The sequence below is a fragment of the Marmota marmota genome, unplaced genomic scaffold, assembly GCF_001458135.2.
Source record: "Marmota marmota marmota unplaced genomic scaffold, marMar, whole genome shotgun sequence".
NCBI lineage: Eukaryota > Metazoa > Chordata > Mammalia > Rodentia > Sciuridae > Marmota > Marmota marmota.
Genome location: NW_026000174.1, coordinates 60,499,549 through 60,517,380, shown reverse-complemented (window position 1 = coordinate 60,517,380; position 17,832 = coordinate 60,499,549). Strand labels below are relative to the sequence as shown.

The 17,832-nt window shown below is 42.8% G+C and overlaps 3 protein-coding genes across 6 annotated transcripts in view; 1 reads left to right on the top strand and 2 right to left on the bottom strand.

Annotated features, from left to right (window-relative positions):
- The first annotated feature begins 212 nt into the window (after positions 1–212).
- On the top strand, positions 213–4,520 carry Btbd18 (BTB domain containing 18). The gene is made up of 2 exons (XM_015477966.2): positions 213–336; positions 2,458–4,520. Exons 1-2 carry the CDS (start codon positions 213–215, stop codon positions 4,518–4,520), a joined length of 2,187 nt encoding a protein of 728 aa, XP_015333452.1.
- Positions 4,521–5,384: 864 nt separating this feature from the next.
- Positions 5,385–7,833, bottom strand: Selenoh (selenoprotein H). 2 transcript variants are annotated; one of them, XM_015477965.2, is made up of 5 exons: positions 7,626–7,833; positions 6,898–7,057; positions 6,664–6,809; positions 6,401–6,530; positions 5,385–5,548 (listed from the first exon to the last, which is right to left on the bottom strand). In XM_015477965.2, the coding sequence occupies exons 2-4, from the start codon at positions 7,014–7,016 to the stop codon at positions 6,430–6,432; spliced, it is 366 nt and encodes a 121-aa protein (XP_015333451.1). In that variant the 5' UTR covers positions 7,017–7,057; positions 7,626–7,833; the 3' UTR covers positions 5,385–5,548; positions 6,401–6,429. The 2 variants fall into 2 exon arrangements, with proteins under 2 accessions (XP_015333451.1, XP_015333450.1); XM_015477964.2 differs by lacking the exon at positions 7,626–7,833 and having other exon boundaries at positions 6,898–7,619.
- Positions 7,834–7,976: 143 nt separating this feature from the next.
- Tmx2 (thioredoxin related transmembrane protein 2) overlaps positions 7,977–17,832 on the bottom strand; it is a 15,761-nt gene continuing 5,905 nt past the window's right edge. Inside the window, exons 2-8 of one of the 3 annotated variants that reach the window (XM_048788862.1) lie at positions 11,444–11,504; positions 11,132–11,245; positions 10,171–10,247; positions 9,834–9,940; positions 9,593–9,658; positions 9,355–9,500; positions 7,977–8,836 (exon numbers count right to left, since the gene is read on the bottom strand). In XM_048788862.1, coding sequence (XP_048644819.1) covers positions 8,820–8,836; positions 9,355–9,500; positions 9,593–9,658; positions 9,834–9,940; positions 10,171–10,247; positions 11,132–11,245; positions 11,444–11,504 — 588 coding nt within the window. In that variant the 3' untranslated portion in view covers positions 7,977–8,819. Of the gene's footprint in view, positions 8,837–9,354; positions 9,501–9,592; positions 9,659–9,833; positions 9,941–10,170; positions 10,248–11,131; positions 11,246–11,443; positions 11,505–17,832 lie in introns of those variants that run through there. The other 2 variants (XM_015477961.2, XM_048788863.1) reach the window with 2 other exon arrangements.

Genomic DNA, 17,832 nt, shown 5'->3' with positions numbered 1-17,832 from the left:
CCTCCCTAAGTTGCTGAGCTTTGAACTTGTGATCTTCCTGCCTCAGCCTCCCAAGCTGCTGGGATTACAGGTGTGTGTCATCACACCCTGATCAAAATTTCCCTGTCATTTCAAAAACAAAAAATATTAGGTATAACCATACCTCTGAAATGAATTATCTCACTTACAGGAATCTGATCCGTGAAAACCTAGGTTCATTAGGTACTACCAACATGTGCTCTCCTGCCAGTTCCAAAATCTTATACAGGAACCCTCGATTTCTCCGGTTAGCATTTCTGCAGCTTCATCACCAGCAGCAGAGTGGTGTGTTTTGTGATGTCCTTCTGCAGGCAGAAGGTAAGACTGGTAGGAACTCAGCTGGAAATTTACCATAGAATAAATAAAATGAGTTTATTGGTCAGGAGTGAAGGAAAAAAAACAGAAGAATATTACTTCCTAGTACAGTAAACTATTTGGTAAACAGATTAAAAAAAAAAGCTGTATGTTTCTGGGACAGTTGGCTTTCAGGAGTGAAATTGTGACTTTTTTTTCTCTCCTAAAAAATGAAACTAATTATAAAGTTTTGTAAACATCAAAATTCCTTAAGATATGGATATCAGGCTGGAGATGTAGCTCAATGGTAGAGTACTTGCTTCCACGTATGGGATTTGATCTCTGGCACTGGAAAAAAAAATGGATATTATCCTTCCTGGTGATTCGAGGCTGAGCAAGAACATCAAAAGTTCAAGGCCAACCTGATCAACTTAGGGAGACCAAAGATATAGTTCAGTGGTAATGCTCTGGGTTTAATCCCCAGTACCAAAAATAAAAAATAAAGGATTGTAGTTGGGCTCTGTAATTCTAGCTACTTAGGAAGCTCAGTAGGTCTATCTAGGCATCTGAGCAAGTCCCTGCCTCAAAATAAAAAGTATAAAAAGTTGGAAATGTAGTAGAGCATCCCTGGTTTCAAACTCCAGTATGCCAAAAAAATGTATGTGCTATTCAAGTGAGGAAGAACATAGTCTGTAGCCACATTCTGGATTTTAATCTTGTCCCTTCTACTTACTGTAATTGTGGGGATCTTACCAAAGTATGCCTCAGTTTACTCATCTACAATACCAGTAGCTACATCACAGGGTGTGGTGAATAAATGGATTAATACTGGTAAAACCCTTAGAAGAATGCCTGGTGGCACATAATGACTCCAGAAAGTTATTTAAAATTGACATTTGATTAGATATATTTAGAAAGATTAGATTCAAATGACTGAGGCAAGAGGATGAATGGGATACTTTATTTTGGTGTCGAAATTGGGAGGTTTGGGGTGGCGAAATTTCCTTTCCTTGGAAGGTTGCATTGGAGTTACTTGTGAGGCATCCATGTAGACATGCCAGCTGTGATGTTTGGTATCACAGGAAAGGTATCTAGGTAGTGATAGGGCTTTGGGAGTCATCAGCAAGGCTTTGCTAACTGAAGACATGGGATAGCCTGATTGATATGCCTGGAAATTGCCCATAAAATGAGAAGGTAGCTCAGGAGAGACCACTCCCTAGTAGGCAGCAGCAAGATCTCAGGAAAATTGAAGCCTGATTGTTTGCCTCTAAACCTACTGTTAGACCACATGCTGTTCCTACAAAATTCTGTGAGCTCTCATGTGTTAACACTATTTATTCAACAAGTATTTGATCTACTTTGTGGCAAGCAGTGAAATGTAAGCCCTGTTTTGTGGCAAGTAATGGTTATACATCAGTGATATGGCCCCTGTCCTCACAGAGTTTACAGTGTAATGGAGATGGCTAATTCCCATTCAGGTAGGTAAGTGCAGTGATAGTTGTGGAGTACCTTTCTGTGCCTAGGAGCACCAAACCCATACTTGTGGATTGAAAGGCTTGCTTTCTTGGGGTGGGTGGCAGTATTAGGGATTGAACCCAAGAGTGAAGAGTGTTCTTCCACTGAGCTACATCCCCAGCCTATTTTATTTTTTTGAGTCAGAGTCTCATTAAGTTGTCTAGGCAGGCCTTAAATTTAACAATCCTCCTGCCTCAAATTCCCAAATTGCTGGGATTACAGGTATGCATCACTACACCCAGCTGGAGAAAGACTTTTTTTGTTTCTTTAATATTTTTTGTGTTGATAGGCCTTTATTTTATTCATTTATTTATATGCGATGCTGAGAATTGAACCCAGTGCCTCACACATGTGAGGCAAGCGCTCTACCACTGAGCCACAACTCCAGCCCCTAGAGGAAGACTTTTTGAATGAATTTTTGTGGGCTAGATTTTGGATTATTAAAAAATAAGCTAGCTGATAGAGAGGTATGGCAGAAGATTCCAGGCAAGCAGAAGGAACAAATTTCTCCTTTTATTTGAATTTCCATGGGGAAAAAACTATGAGAAGGGGCAATACATTTGGGTCATTAGTCTATGCTTAGTCCATTAACATGCAAGTCTACATGACAGTCTGTGTGTTTCTCTCCAGGTGAGGCAGTTCCAGCCCACTGCTGCATTCTGTCAGCCTGCAGCCCCTTCTTCACAGAACGCCTGGAACAGGAAAGGCCAGCTCAGGGTCGGAAGGTGGTGCTGGAACTGGGGGGCCTGAAAATCAGGACACTTAGAAAGTTGGTGGACTTCCTGTATACCTCAGAGATGGAAGTATCTCGAGAAGAAGCCCAGGACGTGCTTTCTGCTGCGCGGCAGCTCCGTGTGTCTGAACTAGAATCTCTTCAGTTAGAGGGTGGAAAGTTAGTGAAGGCCCCTCAAGGCCGAAGACTGAATCGAGAGTGCTTACAACCACCAAGTGCTGCACCAATCTCTGCCAGAGTGGTGGCACCCATACGCCGCCCACGAACTCCACTGCCTGTTACTCAGACTCCTTGTCCTCTTGGGGCAGTTAGGTTGAAGTCTTTGGGGAAAGAGGAAGGTCCCCAGGAAAAGGGCAACCGACCAAATGCTGAGAACTTGTCAGGCACTCTTCTGCTCAAGAGGAAGGCTAGAGCCTGCCTGACTCCCCAAGAGAAAAGCTCTCCTCCTTCAAGCCACAGTCAGGGACTTAAGGAAAACAAGGATGACTCTGTCCTTGGTCCTACAGCAGTTTCCCCACCCAGCTTGTACCCCGCTGTGGATGAGCGATTGTTGCCCAGAAAGATCAGGCTAAGTCGCTCAAAGCCATCTCCTGATGTCTGTACATCAAAGCCTAGCATTTTAAGTGGGTCCAGCACAGTGCCCACAGCCCCTGGCCGGCGTCTTTGGCGGCAGAGAAGTATAAATAAAGAAGCACCAGAGGACAAACAGAAGCCAGGAAGAGCTAGTCCTCTACAGAACACCCCAAGCCCATCTGGTCTTGGGAAGGCAGGTGGGAGTAAGAAGCAGAGCCCTGAAGTCAGAGCACCCAACTCAGACTCTGCAGAGGAAGGGCAGATTGGGAGAGTAAAACTTCGGAAGATTGTAAATGGGACCTGCTGGGAGGTGGTACAGGATCCTCCCCTCAAAAATTCTCAAGATAGCCCCCAGATCCCAGATCCCAGGAGAGACTTAGAACCTCCAGGGGCTCAGCTATCCTCAATTAATGAGCAGGAAATGCCATCTACTAAAATAGAACTCTGTCAGGACTCTCCAGTCTCTAGGCTACAAGACTTTCTGCTCTCTGTTAGCCACTCCCCAGGCCACTCTGTGGTGAAGTCAGAGTTTGGGTCTAGTCCAGAGCTGGTAGGGAAGGAACCCATGATGAATATTGACTGCAGAGAGCCATATGCATTTGATACAGCTCTGCTCAGGCAGCCCTGTGAAGCTGAGGAATACCGAATCACAAGTGCTGCAGCCACCAGTGAGCTGGAAGAGATCCTTGACTTTATGCTCTGTGGCTCAGACATTGAGCCACCTGTTGGGTCTTTGGAGAGTCCTGAGGTTGAGGGCTGCAGAACCCCTAGTTATCACCTGACAGAAACAGGAAAGAACTGGATTGAAGGGGAAGAATGGTGTTTACCAGACATGGAACTCTGGCCCAGAGAGCTCACAGGATTGGAAAAGGAACCTGTTAGTGAGAACAAAGAGCCAATTGAGCCCTTTAGTCCCCTTGTCATGCCTTCTGAGAACAAAGAGCCAATTGAGCCCTTTAGCCCCCTTGTTATGCCCTCTGAGGTGAGTGAAGAAGGAATGCTTTCAGTGGGAGACTCTTGGACTCCACATCTTGAAATTACCAACTCCCAGCCACTGGATGGTCAGGGAGACAAACTTCTCCATATTGACTCCCCTGACCCTTCCCAAAGATCTTACAGGGACCTCTCTCCTCCATGCTCAAACTGGGCAGAGACTGAGCTAGACGTGTCCCTAACCATGGATGAGGAATTATACCCTGCTCCAGAGGCCAGCAAGGAGGCATTTGATAACTCTGAGTTGCTGGGCCCACTTCCTGACAGCTCTGAAGATGAGGAAATTGATGTGGTGGACTGGACAGCAGAGGGGAGGCTGGGGCCCGCTAGTGTTCCCTCTGTGTGGCCTGATCCTTCCTCAGAGTCAGAAACAGAGGTAGATATACTAACGTAGTAGAGAGGGGAGGGGAGGTTAGGGGCCCTGGGAGGGTGGAAAGTGTTGGCTAGTAAAAGGCTTATTTATTGGCAGAAACTAGCACATGCCTTCTCCTCTTAGTGTTAGAGGTAGGTCTACCCTGACTCTTTGTAGGTTCCCTCCTCCCCTCCCCAGGCCTTGGGGACCAGGCAGAAGTTTAGTAGTATCATAGGTAGAAAATTATGAACTTGAACTATCTTATATCTTTGTAATCTACTTTCCAGTTAGTGACAAGTGAAACAATAAACTGTGTGGTCCCCAACTCTAGTGGGTCATAGGTAACAGCCAAGAACCAGGTCTCTCAGTTCACAAGGCATTGAGTCTGCAAATTCAGGGAAAGTTCTGAGGTGGGGTTTTGTTTTACTTTGAGCCTCTCAAAATTTAAAAAGGGTTGGAGTTATTACTCAGTAGCAGAGCACAACGTGCCCAGCATGTAAGAGGCCCTGAGTTTGATCCCCAATACCACAGAGTAAAAAGAAAAATATCCCAAAAGATGTGAAACTATGTTAGGCAAAACATTAAGTGGGTGGGAATGATTGATAGGACACTTCCAGCATCTTATATTTGTGGGGCTTGTTCATTGCCAGTATGTGAAGTCTAGGTAAAACCTCCACAGGGCCAGAAAGATGTACTTCCATCACTTCTAAGAAGTGAATTGAAAAAGATAGTTGCTTTTTAAAAAAATAAATTATTTACTTTGCTCCCATAGTTTTTATAAGTGTTTCACGTTATACCAGAGACTCTTTCAAGTTCCAGGCCAATTGGTGACCTTGGTCAATGAAAAATAAGGACCACCAATCCCACAGCTGGCTTTGTCCATCAACATTAAATTTTACTCTTAGATACTTTATTTAACCTTTTATTAAACCAAATTCAAATATTTTTACAATGCCTTACTGGAGGGTTGCCTCATCTGTATCATTTCTGGAGTGGAAGAAATGGCTTCAGGTACATGACTGAAGTTTAGCCATGTCCCATCATAAATGCTCCAACACCACCAGAGACAGCTGCAATAACGAGAAGGGAAATGTTAGAGAAGAGATCCAGGCAACCAAAGACTAAGGAAGACATCTCCCTCCATCACTTTATTAAATTTTGGTATTGGGGATTAAACCCTGGGAGGCTTTACCACTGACAACATCCCCAGCCCTTTATTTTTTGAGATAAGGACTTGCTGAGACTGGTCTTAAACTTGTAATCCTCCTGCTTCGGCCTGCTAAAGTCCCTGGAATTACAGGCATGCCATCCCTTCCCACACCACCACCACCCAGGAGCTCAAGGATTGTATCCTTCCCCCAAAACTCATTCAACATACAAGTGCCTGACAAGATGCCAAAGCATTGAATGAAACATTATGGACAGACAAAAATCCACCTAACCAAGACGCACAGTGTTGTAATGCAGTGTTTAATACATAAGACGGGGGGGGGGCAAAATAACCCTAGAAAAGTGTAGGGGAAGGTACAGTAATGTGCCAGTAAAGAAGGAAAATCATTAACCCACATAAAAACACATGTTAAAAATTTTAACTCTGGGAAGCAGTAAGATTTAAAACTGGTTCAAAGAATTAAAATAGCCACCAGGAATGAGGAAATAAATTTTCAAAAGCAACACTGGATCATACCCCCAGGGCCACAATCAACGGGAAGTATACAAATTACGCTTCTATAAAGAATCATTAATGTTACCATTAGTGTTCTATAATATGGCATAAAGGGACTCAAATGAAAATGAAAACGGTTTGCAAAAGGCACACCCTGTAGGAAACCACTCTTTTAGATCCTGTGTGGAATAAATTATAACAGTATGGGCTCCTTTGCAAGAAGCTACCCAAGATTAATTCCCTCTCCATTTCAAACCTCAGCATGAGGACTTCTGCCCAAATCGCCTACGAAAGGTACTTCTTCAACTCTTCCACCACTTCTTGAGGTTCGGGGAATTTGAGTTTGCGTGGGGGTCCCTTCTTAATCCCGGTCCAGAGCTCGGCACCTGGGAATAAATCGAAATTACTTTGGAATCCAAGAGCATCTCTAAAGTCAACAGCTGGCCGCGGTTTCCAAAACTAGTGCTTCTTAGCTTTAGACCCAGGCCCCTCTCCCCCCAGGCTCCGGCCCGCACTCACTGCTGCCGTCCTGGCGCAGCAGGGTCACCTCGAAGCTGCCCCTCCGGGGCTTGGAAGGATTTACTTTCACGGGAAGCTCCGGAGCCTCCAGGCGCAGCGCCTGGCTCAGGGCCGCGGCGTTGCGCCCGTAGACGCGTCAGCTAGTGCTAGGGAGAGACGGGGAGATCAGACTGCGGCCCCGCTGCAACGCCAGCCATTCTTCCCGCCGCCGCCCGCGCCTCCCAGGGCGCTCACCAATGCTCAATGACGACCGCCTCCTCTACTTGTTCCTTGCCGTTCTCCAGTTTCTCCCGCTTCTCGGACGTGGAGACCGCAGCGGCCTCGGCCTTCCGCTTCCTCCCGCGAGGAGCCATGGCGCCTGGAATCCGGCCGCGCACCGAGCCGACTGGGGATGCTGGGGCGGAAGGGAGAATACAGTGAAGATGCTACGACTGAGATAGCACCAGGCAGGAGCGCAGTCAGACTTCGAATCACCAGGTTTAACCCAGAACTTCCGCTCACGAAACAAAAACTCCCCGCGAGAGTGGAAAACGGGGCCCGCAGCGCGCATGTGGCGGGGAGGCGGGACCTTCGAGCCCAGCCACTCCGCCTAACAGAAGGGGGAGGTACTGCGAGAACCAGGCCCTACCATTAAGACTATGGGTGGAAGGGACGAGGTGAGGCCGGCATGCCGGGAGGTGGGGACTCAAGTCTGGAAGCAAGCTTCATATCCCACACAGAGGTTTAGGTACCTATGCGCTGCACTAAATGCTATGCTTTATGATGCTCCCCAAATTCCTCCCTGGGAAGCACGGACCAATCCAAAATTAAGTTCACAAAGCATCCCCTCTGGTTAGCACTTTAGATTACAGAAATCGGTCTTCCCCAATCATCATCAATCCTGGGAATTGATGCCCAGCATTTGGTGAAACAAAATATGCCCTTTCATATTACGTGGTCTTGTCCAGCATGGTGGCATTCACCTGTAATCCATTACTTGGGAAGTGGAAGGAGGAGGATCAGGATCGAAAATTCAAGGCCAATCTGGGCAACTCAGACCCTGTCTCAAAATAAAAATATAGGACTGGGGATATAGCTGAATGGTAATGGACCCAGGGGTTCAATCCCCAGTACTGATAATTAAAAAAAAAAAAAAAGAAAAATTAAAAGATGGGCTATTCCTTTGCAGTTACTTAGCTTTTCTTTGAAGACTGTCTGGTTTTTGGTGGTGCTGGGGATCCCACTCAGGGCCTCAAGCATGCTAGGTAAACTCCCACTGATCCACTTTCCTAGCCCTGCCTAGCTTTTCTAACACAAGAGAAATACACAAAAGATTAATCAAAAGAAATCCCAGTCTTTTTTATTATGGAAACTGTTGGTTAGGTGTGGGGACTAGGTAGGAGAAAAGGACAGTCCAGGCTTTCTCCTCCAGGTCCCAACACACAAAGGAAAGTCTCAAGCTTTTATTCCTTTTCCTCTGGATCCCTACAAAATAGGGGGATCATTCAATACTATTTTCAATGATGAAAACTCTGTGGTAAAAGGTTTCTCCTTGGGACCAGTAACAAATTTAGGCTTGTATTTTTTAATGAATGCCATAGACCAAGCCAGAAGGGCCTAAGGAAAGCAAGGGTCCTTGAGGAAAAATTCTTAGTGTTCTATACCCAGGCAAGTAACAGGTTTGATCTAGTCTAGGCTGTGCAGAGCCACTAAGAGGAATAAGGAAACCACAGACTGCTGATGTCTAAGGAAGAACAGCAGTTTACACACTGACCCAACCTTGGAGGGAAACCATTTCCTCCCCCATCATATGAGATCTCTCCCTTAAGTAAACAGTTGGCCACAGCAAGGCAGGCCTTCCTCTAGGGTACCTGACAATTCTATGCCTGCTTCTTTAAAATCAGAAGCAGCATCCTGCCTACCCTGCAACAGCCAAACAGGGAAAACAAGAGGCAGCAGCCTCAGGCAGAGCTTATGGTTACACTGGAGTAGGGCCTCAAAGGTGCCTGGAATTGACAGAAGAGGGAGCAAAAACTAGGCAGGAATCTTATTTATCCTTCTTGCTTTCCCCATCTGGCACTGTGGTGGGGACTGGGGCCACACTCTGCTCCTCCGGGATACTGTCTCCAGTCTTTGATATCTTCTTAGCCCGTTGATACAGTTCATTCAAGTTAAATTCACGAATTACATTCTCCTGCACAAAAGAGATGCACACATCAGGATTTGGTTTGGAAGGTAAAGTTCAGAACCTAAAAGTAAGGAGTATTTAGACATAGAGTAGGAAAGAAGGGAGAAAGGAAAGGATACAAATCTACCCTAATTTAACTTTCCTCTTTTTTTTTTTAAGTACCCAGAAAAGTCAATTAATACTTAAGTATTCATTATGTGTCAATCACTGTGCCAAGAATGAATGATACTATCTACATGTAGTCTGTAAAATAATCTTGTGAGCCAGATGGATATCCAATTTGTGATGAGAAGCCTAAATGCCTATATACTATAGGCGCCTTAGAGACTAAGTCTTCACTCATCATTGTTCCCTGTACTAGCAGTCTGGCATACAATGTAAATTTGGTGAGTGAACTAAAATGAGGCCTAGTATCTAGTCTATATCCTCAAAAACTAGTGGACAAGTGGTAGACACTGGAAATCAAATCCAGGTTGGGTTTCAGAACTCATCCACTGATCTGTACCCGTTTGCAAACTACTTGCCTATTCCTTCAAATACCTCAGAGAAGGTCCAAGAGACAGCTCGTCCTTTCTTGTCAATCTGTGGCCGCCGCATTACCTCCTTGCCACCTTGGAACAGGATCAGGGTAGGGAGCTGCTTGGTGAGGGGTGATGTACTCACTTTGTACCTACAGGGCCCAGAAAAGACTCTGTGAATGTATCTCTATATAGTGCTCAAAGTAATTCCTTGCTAAGATCCTTAGCTCTAATCTTTACATACCTGGTACTAACATCAGTGTAGCGTCCAACATCCACCTTCCCAAAATTTAGCCCTGTACAGTTGTACCTGAGAAGAACATATTATTTAATATATTGAAAACATTTTAAAAAGTGAAAATAAAGATATTTGAGGAGAGAAGGGGGTAATGACTTTGGCTGGAAAGCGTAAAAGTCAAGGCCAAAAATAAGAAGGAAGGTACTGCATCTCAATTTCCATTATCCCTCCCTTTGCACTAACTTACTTGAGGGAGAGGTCAGCATAGATAGGAGCAAACGATTGGCAGTCATTAGACCAATTGGCAAAGAACTCCACAATCCAAGTGACCCTCTTGTCCCGCTCCAGTTCCTCCTGCCACACAAAGGGAAGAAATAGTGAACTGGATCATGTAAGAATCTGGGAGGAGTCAGACCTTAGTGCCTAATTCCTCATCCTGACTTCCCTCTTCCTGGCTCTCATAATGAATCACAAATGCTCCTGACTTTCATTTTGAAGCACTGTTATTCCTCCTAATGAACTGAGAACATAATTACAAAATCATCTACCAAGTACCCAAGAATCAGAGGAGGAAGAATACTCACATCAATAGTTTTATCACTGAAGTACTTGATATACTCAGGGCCCATATACAGAGGAGGTTTGCAGGTCATCAGGAACACTGAACACAGGAAAAAAGATATCAGGCAAAAAACATACAAGGCTTTGCACACAGGACTTATCTCCAACCAACTCAAGGATTTCAGCCACCAAAGAATACATACTTGTAGATATATGTAGACCAAAAATACATTTCCTTCCTCTAAAGTACAGTCTCTGCAGTTTTTGTTTTTTGTTTTTTTTTTTCCTTTTTTTGGTACTGGGGATTGAACCCAGGGCAACTTAACTACTAAGCCACATCCCCAGTCCTTTCTCGTATTTTATTTAGAGACAGGGTCTCACTGAGTTGCTTAGCACCTCGTTAAGTTGCTAAGGCTGGCTTTCAACAAGCAAATCCCCTGCCTCAGATTCTCATGCTGCTGGGATTACAGTGTGTGCCACTGTGCCCAGTATTATTTTCTTACCATCTAAGCTACACACATAACTACCTGTTTGGGAATGAAATTTGGTTCCTCAAATCAAGTCTTTATGTTTTTGGTGGCAGGGATTAAACACAGGGACACTTAACCACTGAGCAACATCCCTAACCCTTTTTTAAAAAAATTTTTGAGACAGGGTCTCACTAGGTTGCTCACAGTCTCGTTAAATTGCTGAGACTGGCTTCAAACCTGTGATCCTCCTGCCTCAGCCTGCTGAGCCACTGGGATTACAGGTGTGCACCACCACACCCAGCTAAATCAAGTCTTTTTTGTTGTTGTTATTAAATACTTTTTAGTTGTTGATTTAACTTTATTTTTTATTTACTTATATGTGGTGCTGAGGATTGAACCCAGTGCCTCACACACGCTACGCAAGAGCTCTGCCACTGAGCTACAACCCCAACCCCTAAATCAAGTCTTTATTAACATAGTTTTATGAAGAATTTTAAAAAGGTAATTGCCTCACCTATGCAGAGTGTGATATAAAGCAGGCCCATGCGAATATCCAGGCGAAAAAAAAGAATTGTGTTGGCCACTTTACTAAACATGAAGATGTTGCCTACATGTTGCTCCACGGTGACTGAAACAAGAGATGTCACAAGTCAGGCTGGGCTGTATACTCCTATATCCCATTCTTTTTCCATCTTCTTGGGGTACTTTTGAAATGGAAGAGGGAAGAAGATCAAATGCCCTAAATAGTGCCCCTCTCATAACATGAAAAAAGCAACTCCAGGGGTATCAGGCCTGATCCTGAGACTTAGAAGCAGGCTGAACTTACTAGATCTGCGGTTCTTCATCATCACAATAGCACTGAGAAACATCAGGATCTCCACTTCTCTCTGGAACAGAAGCAAAATGACAAGGAATTCAGTAAAAAGAATTGATGAAGGAGGACCAAATGTGTTAGAAAAACCAACAGAGATCCAGACTGAGAATGATAACAAAGATATAACTGCAGTTCACTAAGTAGTAGTGGGGAAAGCAACAGTCAGAAGAGCTATGTTTAAGTTCTACTCCTGCCACAAACTGGCTGGTGAATTTCAGCAAATCACTTAATCCCTAAACTTTGGCTTTCCTGATTGACCATTATCTATTTCAAAGTGCTAATGTGAGAATTAAATAAGATAATGGATATGAAAGGGTTGTATAAAGTGTGATATATCCCCAAGATATTATTACAATCAACTCAGTATAACGGTGGTCAAAAAAAAATAGTTTTCTAGGAAAGCTTTCTTTTTGTTTTTTTCTTCCACATTTTTGACCAATATTACTCCCCAACACTTCCCCCACTACCTCTCCACCTTTCATCTCAGCTTTCTTGATAATATTCTATTAGTAAAATATCTGTTCCACTTGTTTGGCTTTGCTCAAGTTCAATTGTTGCTCTCCACTCAACACCTGCAGTGATAATCCGCGTACCTTTGATGAAACTGGAGAACTAAAGGGGAGCTGCAGAGCCCTTTTCAATACCCTTGGCTTACAGTTCTTTATTTTTTTGGTACTAGGATTGAACTCAGGAGCACTCAATCACTAAGCCACATCCACAGCCCTATTCACTAATTTTTATTTAGAGAAAGGGTCTCACTAAATTGCTTAGCACCTTGCCGTTGCTAACTCTGAATTTGCAATCCTCCTGTCTCAGCCTCCTGAGCTGCTGGGATTTGTGCCACCACGCCTGGCTTCAGTTCTTTCTTCTAGAATTTTAGCACCCATGTGAGACAGAGAAGAAACATAACAAAGACACAAACAAGATAATTTCAAAGAGTATAGGAGGGAATGCAGGACTAATTCACTAAATATGGCCCTCTCATAACATGAATGAGGATAAAAGAAAAAGCATGGTGGGGGGAAAAGACTGTAGATTAGATGGTCTAAGGCCTTCCATATCCTTTTCTTATACTAACAACAGAGCCAACTGGTCATTTCAGGAAAAAAAAAAAATCAACTGAAATTTACAGCTGGGGGTCAGGAACCTAGGTTTTCAGCTTCAATCTCCAACAAAAAGTAATTAATTGCTGGGTATGGTGGCACACGCCTATAATGCCAGTCACTTGGGAGTCTAAGACAGGAGGATTCAAAGTTACAAGCCAGCCTCAAAAATTTATCGAGGCCCTAAGCAACTTAGTGAGACACTTTCTCAAAATAAAAAATAAAAAAGGCTGGAGATATGGCTCAGTGGTTAAGCACACCTGGGTCAATCCCCGGTACCAAAAAGAAAAGTAACTAATTGAATTTAGATATGGACATGTAAAATGGGAATGCAGGATTATGACAGACTGTAGTAAATATTATACCTGAAGCAAATTATTAGGGTTTTCATGAATGAAATTGGGTGGGTCTGAATTAGGATTTAAGGATTGAGAGGGTAGCTCAGTGGGAAGATCACAGGCTTAGCACATGCAAAGTCCTGGGTTAAATTCCTAGCAACACTCACACATACACACACACACACACACACACACACACCACACACACACACTTTCTCTCTCTCCCTCTCTCTCTCAAATAAATAAATGAAAGAGGCCAGGCACAGTGGCGCACGCCTATAATCCAGTGGCTCAGGATGTTGAAGCAGGAGGATGGCAAGTTCAAAACCAGCCTCAGCAACTTAGCGGGACCCTGTCTCAAAAAATAAAAATGAGCTGGGGATGTGGCCTCAGTGGTTAGGTGCCCCTGGATTCACTTCCCAGTACCAAAAAAAAAAAAAAAACAAAAAGAGAGAAGAACTATGGTCAATCAGAAGACCAAATACAAATACAGAACCAGAAAAGGAGCATTCTAAAAGATGGACTGGTAATGAGTACTCCAAACTTTATTTCCTTTTTCCCCTGGGCATCAGAACTAGACTCTCTCCCAATCACCTTGCATCTTGGTAGTGCTGTGTGATTAGTATTACTGAGTGGAAATGATTTGCCACTTCTGTACTCAAGACAGTTAAAAAAGAGTGTGCCCTTGCATTCCAGTTTCCTTTCTTCATCCACTAGTTCCATGGTACTAAGATAAGAGACAGCTATAGGTCGGGCATGGTGGTGCACACCTGTAATCCCAGAGGCTGAGTCAGGAAGATCGCAAGTTCAAAGCCAGCTTCAGCAATGGCAAGGTGCTAAGCAACTCAGTGAGACCATGTCTCTAAATAAAATACAAAATAGGACTAGGGATATGGCTCAGTGGTTGAGTGCCCCTGAGTTCAGTCCCCAGTACCAAAAAAAAAAAAAGAAAGAAAGAAAGAAAGAGAAAAAAGACTATAGGAAGAAGATGGAAGGAGAATGGGTTCCAGAATGACTATATGAAGCAGAGGCCTCTTTGTATCTCGTTCACAGTTTTTAAATCTTTTTCATGGCTCTCCCAAAACAAAACAAAAATTTCATTTAAGTAAAATTTCAAACATACACAAAAGTAGGGAGGATATTTTTTTGTGGGGGAGAGGAGTGCTGAGGATTAAAGTTCAGGACCTGTGATGCCAAGCTCATGTTCTTTCCTGAGCTATACCCGCAGCCTGAGAGGATACTTTAATTAACCCCTACCACCCAGGGGCTGGGGATGTGGCTCAAGCGGTAGCGCGATCGCCTGTCATGCGTGCAGTCATGTTTGCGGCCCGGGTTCGATCCTCAGCGCCACATACAAACAAAGATGTTGTGTCCGCCGAGAACTAACTAAATAAATAAATAAAATAAATATTAAACAACAACAACAACAAAAAAAAACCCCTACTACCCAGCTAAAACAGTAACCAACATTTTGAAAATGTGGTATTTCATATGTCTATGCTACCCACTTTTTATGATGGAAAAAACTTGAAGCAAATTCCAATTACCTCATTTCATGTGTGAAACTTTAGTGTGTATCTCTTACACATAAGGACACTTTTGTTTTTGCAGTGCTGGGGATCAAACTCAGGGTCTCTCACATGCTAGGTGAGACTCTTATCACTAAGCTACATTCCCAGCCTCACTTTTTTCTAATTTTTAACCACAACACAGTACCATAACTATACTATAATAATATGAAATATATACATTTGGTCTTCATCTTGTTTCTTGACGTATAGTTCCTAAAATGCTTGAAATCTCTGGAGGAACAAGTCTTTTGTGTGTTTCAATAGTTGGATTCTTTTTTTGGTACTAGGACTTGAACTCAGGGGCACTTTACCATCGAACTACATCTCCAGGCCTTTTTTATTTTTTTTTGAGACATAGTCTCGCTAAGCTGCTGAGGCTGGCCTCAAAGTTCTAATCCTCCTATCTCAGCCTCCCGAGTCACTAGAATTAAAGGAATACATTACCACACCCAGCTGTAGTTTGCATCTTTTTAAAAAAATTTATTTTGAGACAAGGTCTCACTGTTACCAGGCTGGTCTCAAACTCCAGGGCTCAAGATCCTCCTACTTTATCCTCCCAAATAGCTGGGACTATAGGCATGCACAACCCTATAGTTTTTGATCTTTAATATCCCCCAAAGGTCTATGTGTTAATGGTTTGGTTACCAAGGTGATGCTACAAGGAGGAGGTAATCCTACTGAGAGGCTTTTAGGCCACTGGGGGTGTACACCTGAAGGGGACTGTGGGACCCTGGGTCCCCTTGCTCTCTCTGCTTCCTGATCATGAGGTAAGCAGTTTTGCTCCACCATATGCTCCTGCCATGATGTGCTGCCTGGCCACAAGCCTACCAGCAATCAGACTAACCACAGATGAAACCACAAAATAAATGAAACAAAATCAACCTTTTCTCTTTATAAGTTAATTATCTCAGGTATTCATAATTCATAACTGATTACTTCTTTATGATTATCTCATAGTGATGGAAGGCTAAATAACTTATGTGCTAATGAGAACAGAGGATGGTCACAAGAAAGACCAAGCCATGATTAAAGTTGGAACTTTCAGTCTTACCCTCTAACCTCCATAAAGGGGCTGAAGTTGATCACCAATGCCCAATATTTAACCAATCATTACCTACATTGTAAGGCTTCCATAAAAACTGGAAAAATGGGGGAGCTTCAAGAGGGCTAAACACATGAGGTTCCTTAAGGAAGCTGCTTACGCCTTCTCAAAAAACCACACCCTATGCATCTCTACATCTACACCTCTGTATCCTTTATTAGTACACCAGTAAATATAAGTAAAATGTTTCCCTGTGAGCTCTAGCAAATTAGTTAAATCTAAAAAGTGCATACTGGGAACCCCTTTTTATAGCTATTAGTCAAAAGTATAGGTGACAACCTATTGCTTGTGGTTTTGTTTTGTTTTTAATATTTTTTAGTTGTCAATGGATCTTTATTTTATTTATTTATATGTGATGCTGAGAATCAAATCCAGTGCCTCACATACAATAGGCAAGCACTCTACCACTGCACTAGGAACCCAGCCCCCTATTGCTTCTTAATGGCATCTGAAATAGAGATAGTCTTATAGGACAAAGCCCTCAACCTGTGGGGATCTGACTCTAAATCCACGTAGATGGTATCAGAATAAAATTGAATTAGAAGACATCCAGCTGATATCTGCTACAGAAATGACTGGTTATGGGCTGGGGCTCAGTGGTAGAGCACTTGCCTAGCACATGTGAAGCACTGGGTTCAAGTCTTAGCACCACTTAAAAAGTAAAGATATCATGTTTATTTACAACTAAAAATATTTTAAAAAGAAAAAAATGATTGGTTGTTAATAAGAAGAAATCCCCAAATAATATTTATTTCCTAAACCAGAAATCAAAGAAATATCCTGTGGGGCTAGAGATATAGTGGTAGAGTGCTTTCCCAGCATACATAAGGCCCTGGGTTTGATCCCCAGGACTTAAACAAACAAAAAAAAAAAAGTTCTGCATTGCTAGAGTATAGTAGTAAAAGCTGAGTTTTGTTTTTCATATATCACATACATACCCAACACAATAATTCCCAATTGTCTTTATTCAAATGATCCTGTTTCAAAATGTTATTGTGTGTAAAAATGTTATTGTGTGTAGTCCCCCTTTATTCACAGGGGAAACATTCTAATAACCCTCAGTGGGATTCCTGAAACCATGCTTAGTTGCAAACCTTAGCCTCCCAAACTGCTGGGATTACAGGTATGCACCACTCTTGCCGGGCTTCTTTAAATTTTTTTTGGGGGGGGGCAGGTGCTGGGGATTGAACACGGGGACTGTACATGCAAGGCAAACATTCTACCAACTGAGCTATATCCCCAGCACCATTTTCTTTAATTTTTAGTGGATACCAGCTCTTCCTTTTTTTTTTTTTTTAATCTCAGGCTATATATCCATTGAAAAAAAATTTTTTTCTTCTCCATACTGGGGATTGAACCCAGGGGTGCTCTACCATTGAGGTACATCCCTAACCCTTTTAATTTTGAGACAGGGTTTCACTAAGTTTGCCCAGGCTGACCTCAAACTTGAAATCCTCTAGTCTCAGCCTCTTCAGTTGGTGGGATTACAGACATGTGCCACCACACCCAGGATGAACTGGAGATAATGAGTCATTTGTACTGTTGACTTGCCCAGTTTTCTAGATTTGGCAGCTTGATATTCATAGTATGTTTTAATGATGACCTTATATTTCCCATATTTATTGTAAAGTGGTAATGAGCTTTAGAGATTTGAATTCAATGAAATTTAAATCTTTTGGCAAAAATATACACCATAAGTGGTGCTAGGTAGTCTTCCTCCTACAGCACTCCAAGAGACACATTAACCTTTCATCTGATGGTTTCAGCATCCACAAATGATCATTAAGATCTCTGATTTCATTAAAGGCCTTAATAATGACTTTTAAATTCTGTCATTCCTCTGTACTTATTAGCTCAAATTCTTCTATTAAGAAATGAACATGGGGCTGAGGGTATGGCTCAGTAGTAGCCCTGGGTTCGACATTCAGCACCAAAAAAAAAAAAAGAAAGAAAAAGAAATCATTATTCCTTTATCAAATCTTTTGATTACCATGAAAGACAGTAAGTATATACAGAAAAAATAAATAAATAAAGGCTTGATTTTTATTTTTCCTCTTTGTTTAATAAAATAGATGGGCTGGGGATGTGGCTCAAGCGGTAGCGCGCTCGCCTGGCATGCGTGCGGCCCGGGTTCGATCCTCAGCACCACATACAAACAAAGATGTTGTGTCCGCCGAAAACTAAAATAAATAAATTAATTAATTAATTTAAAAAAAAAAAAAAAAAA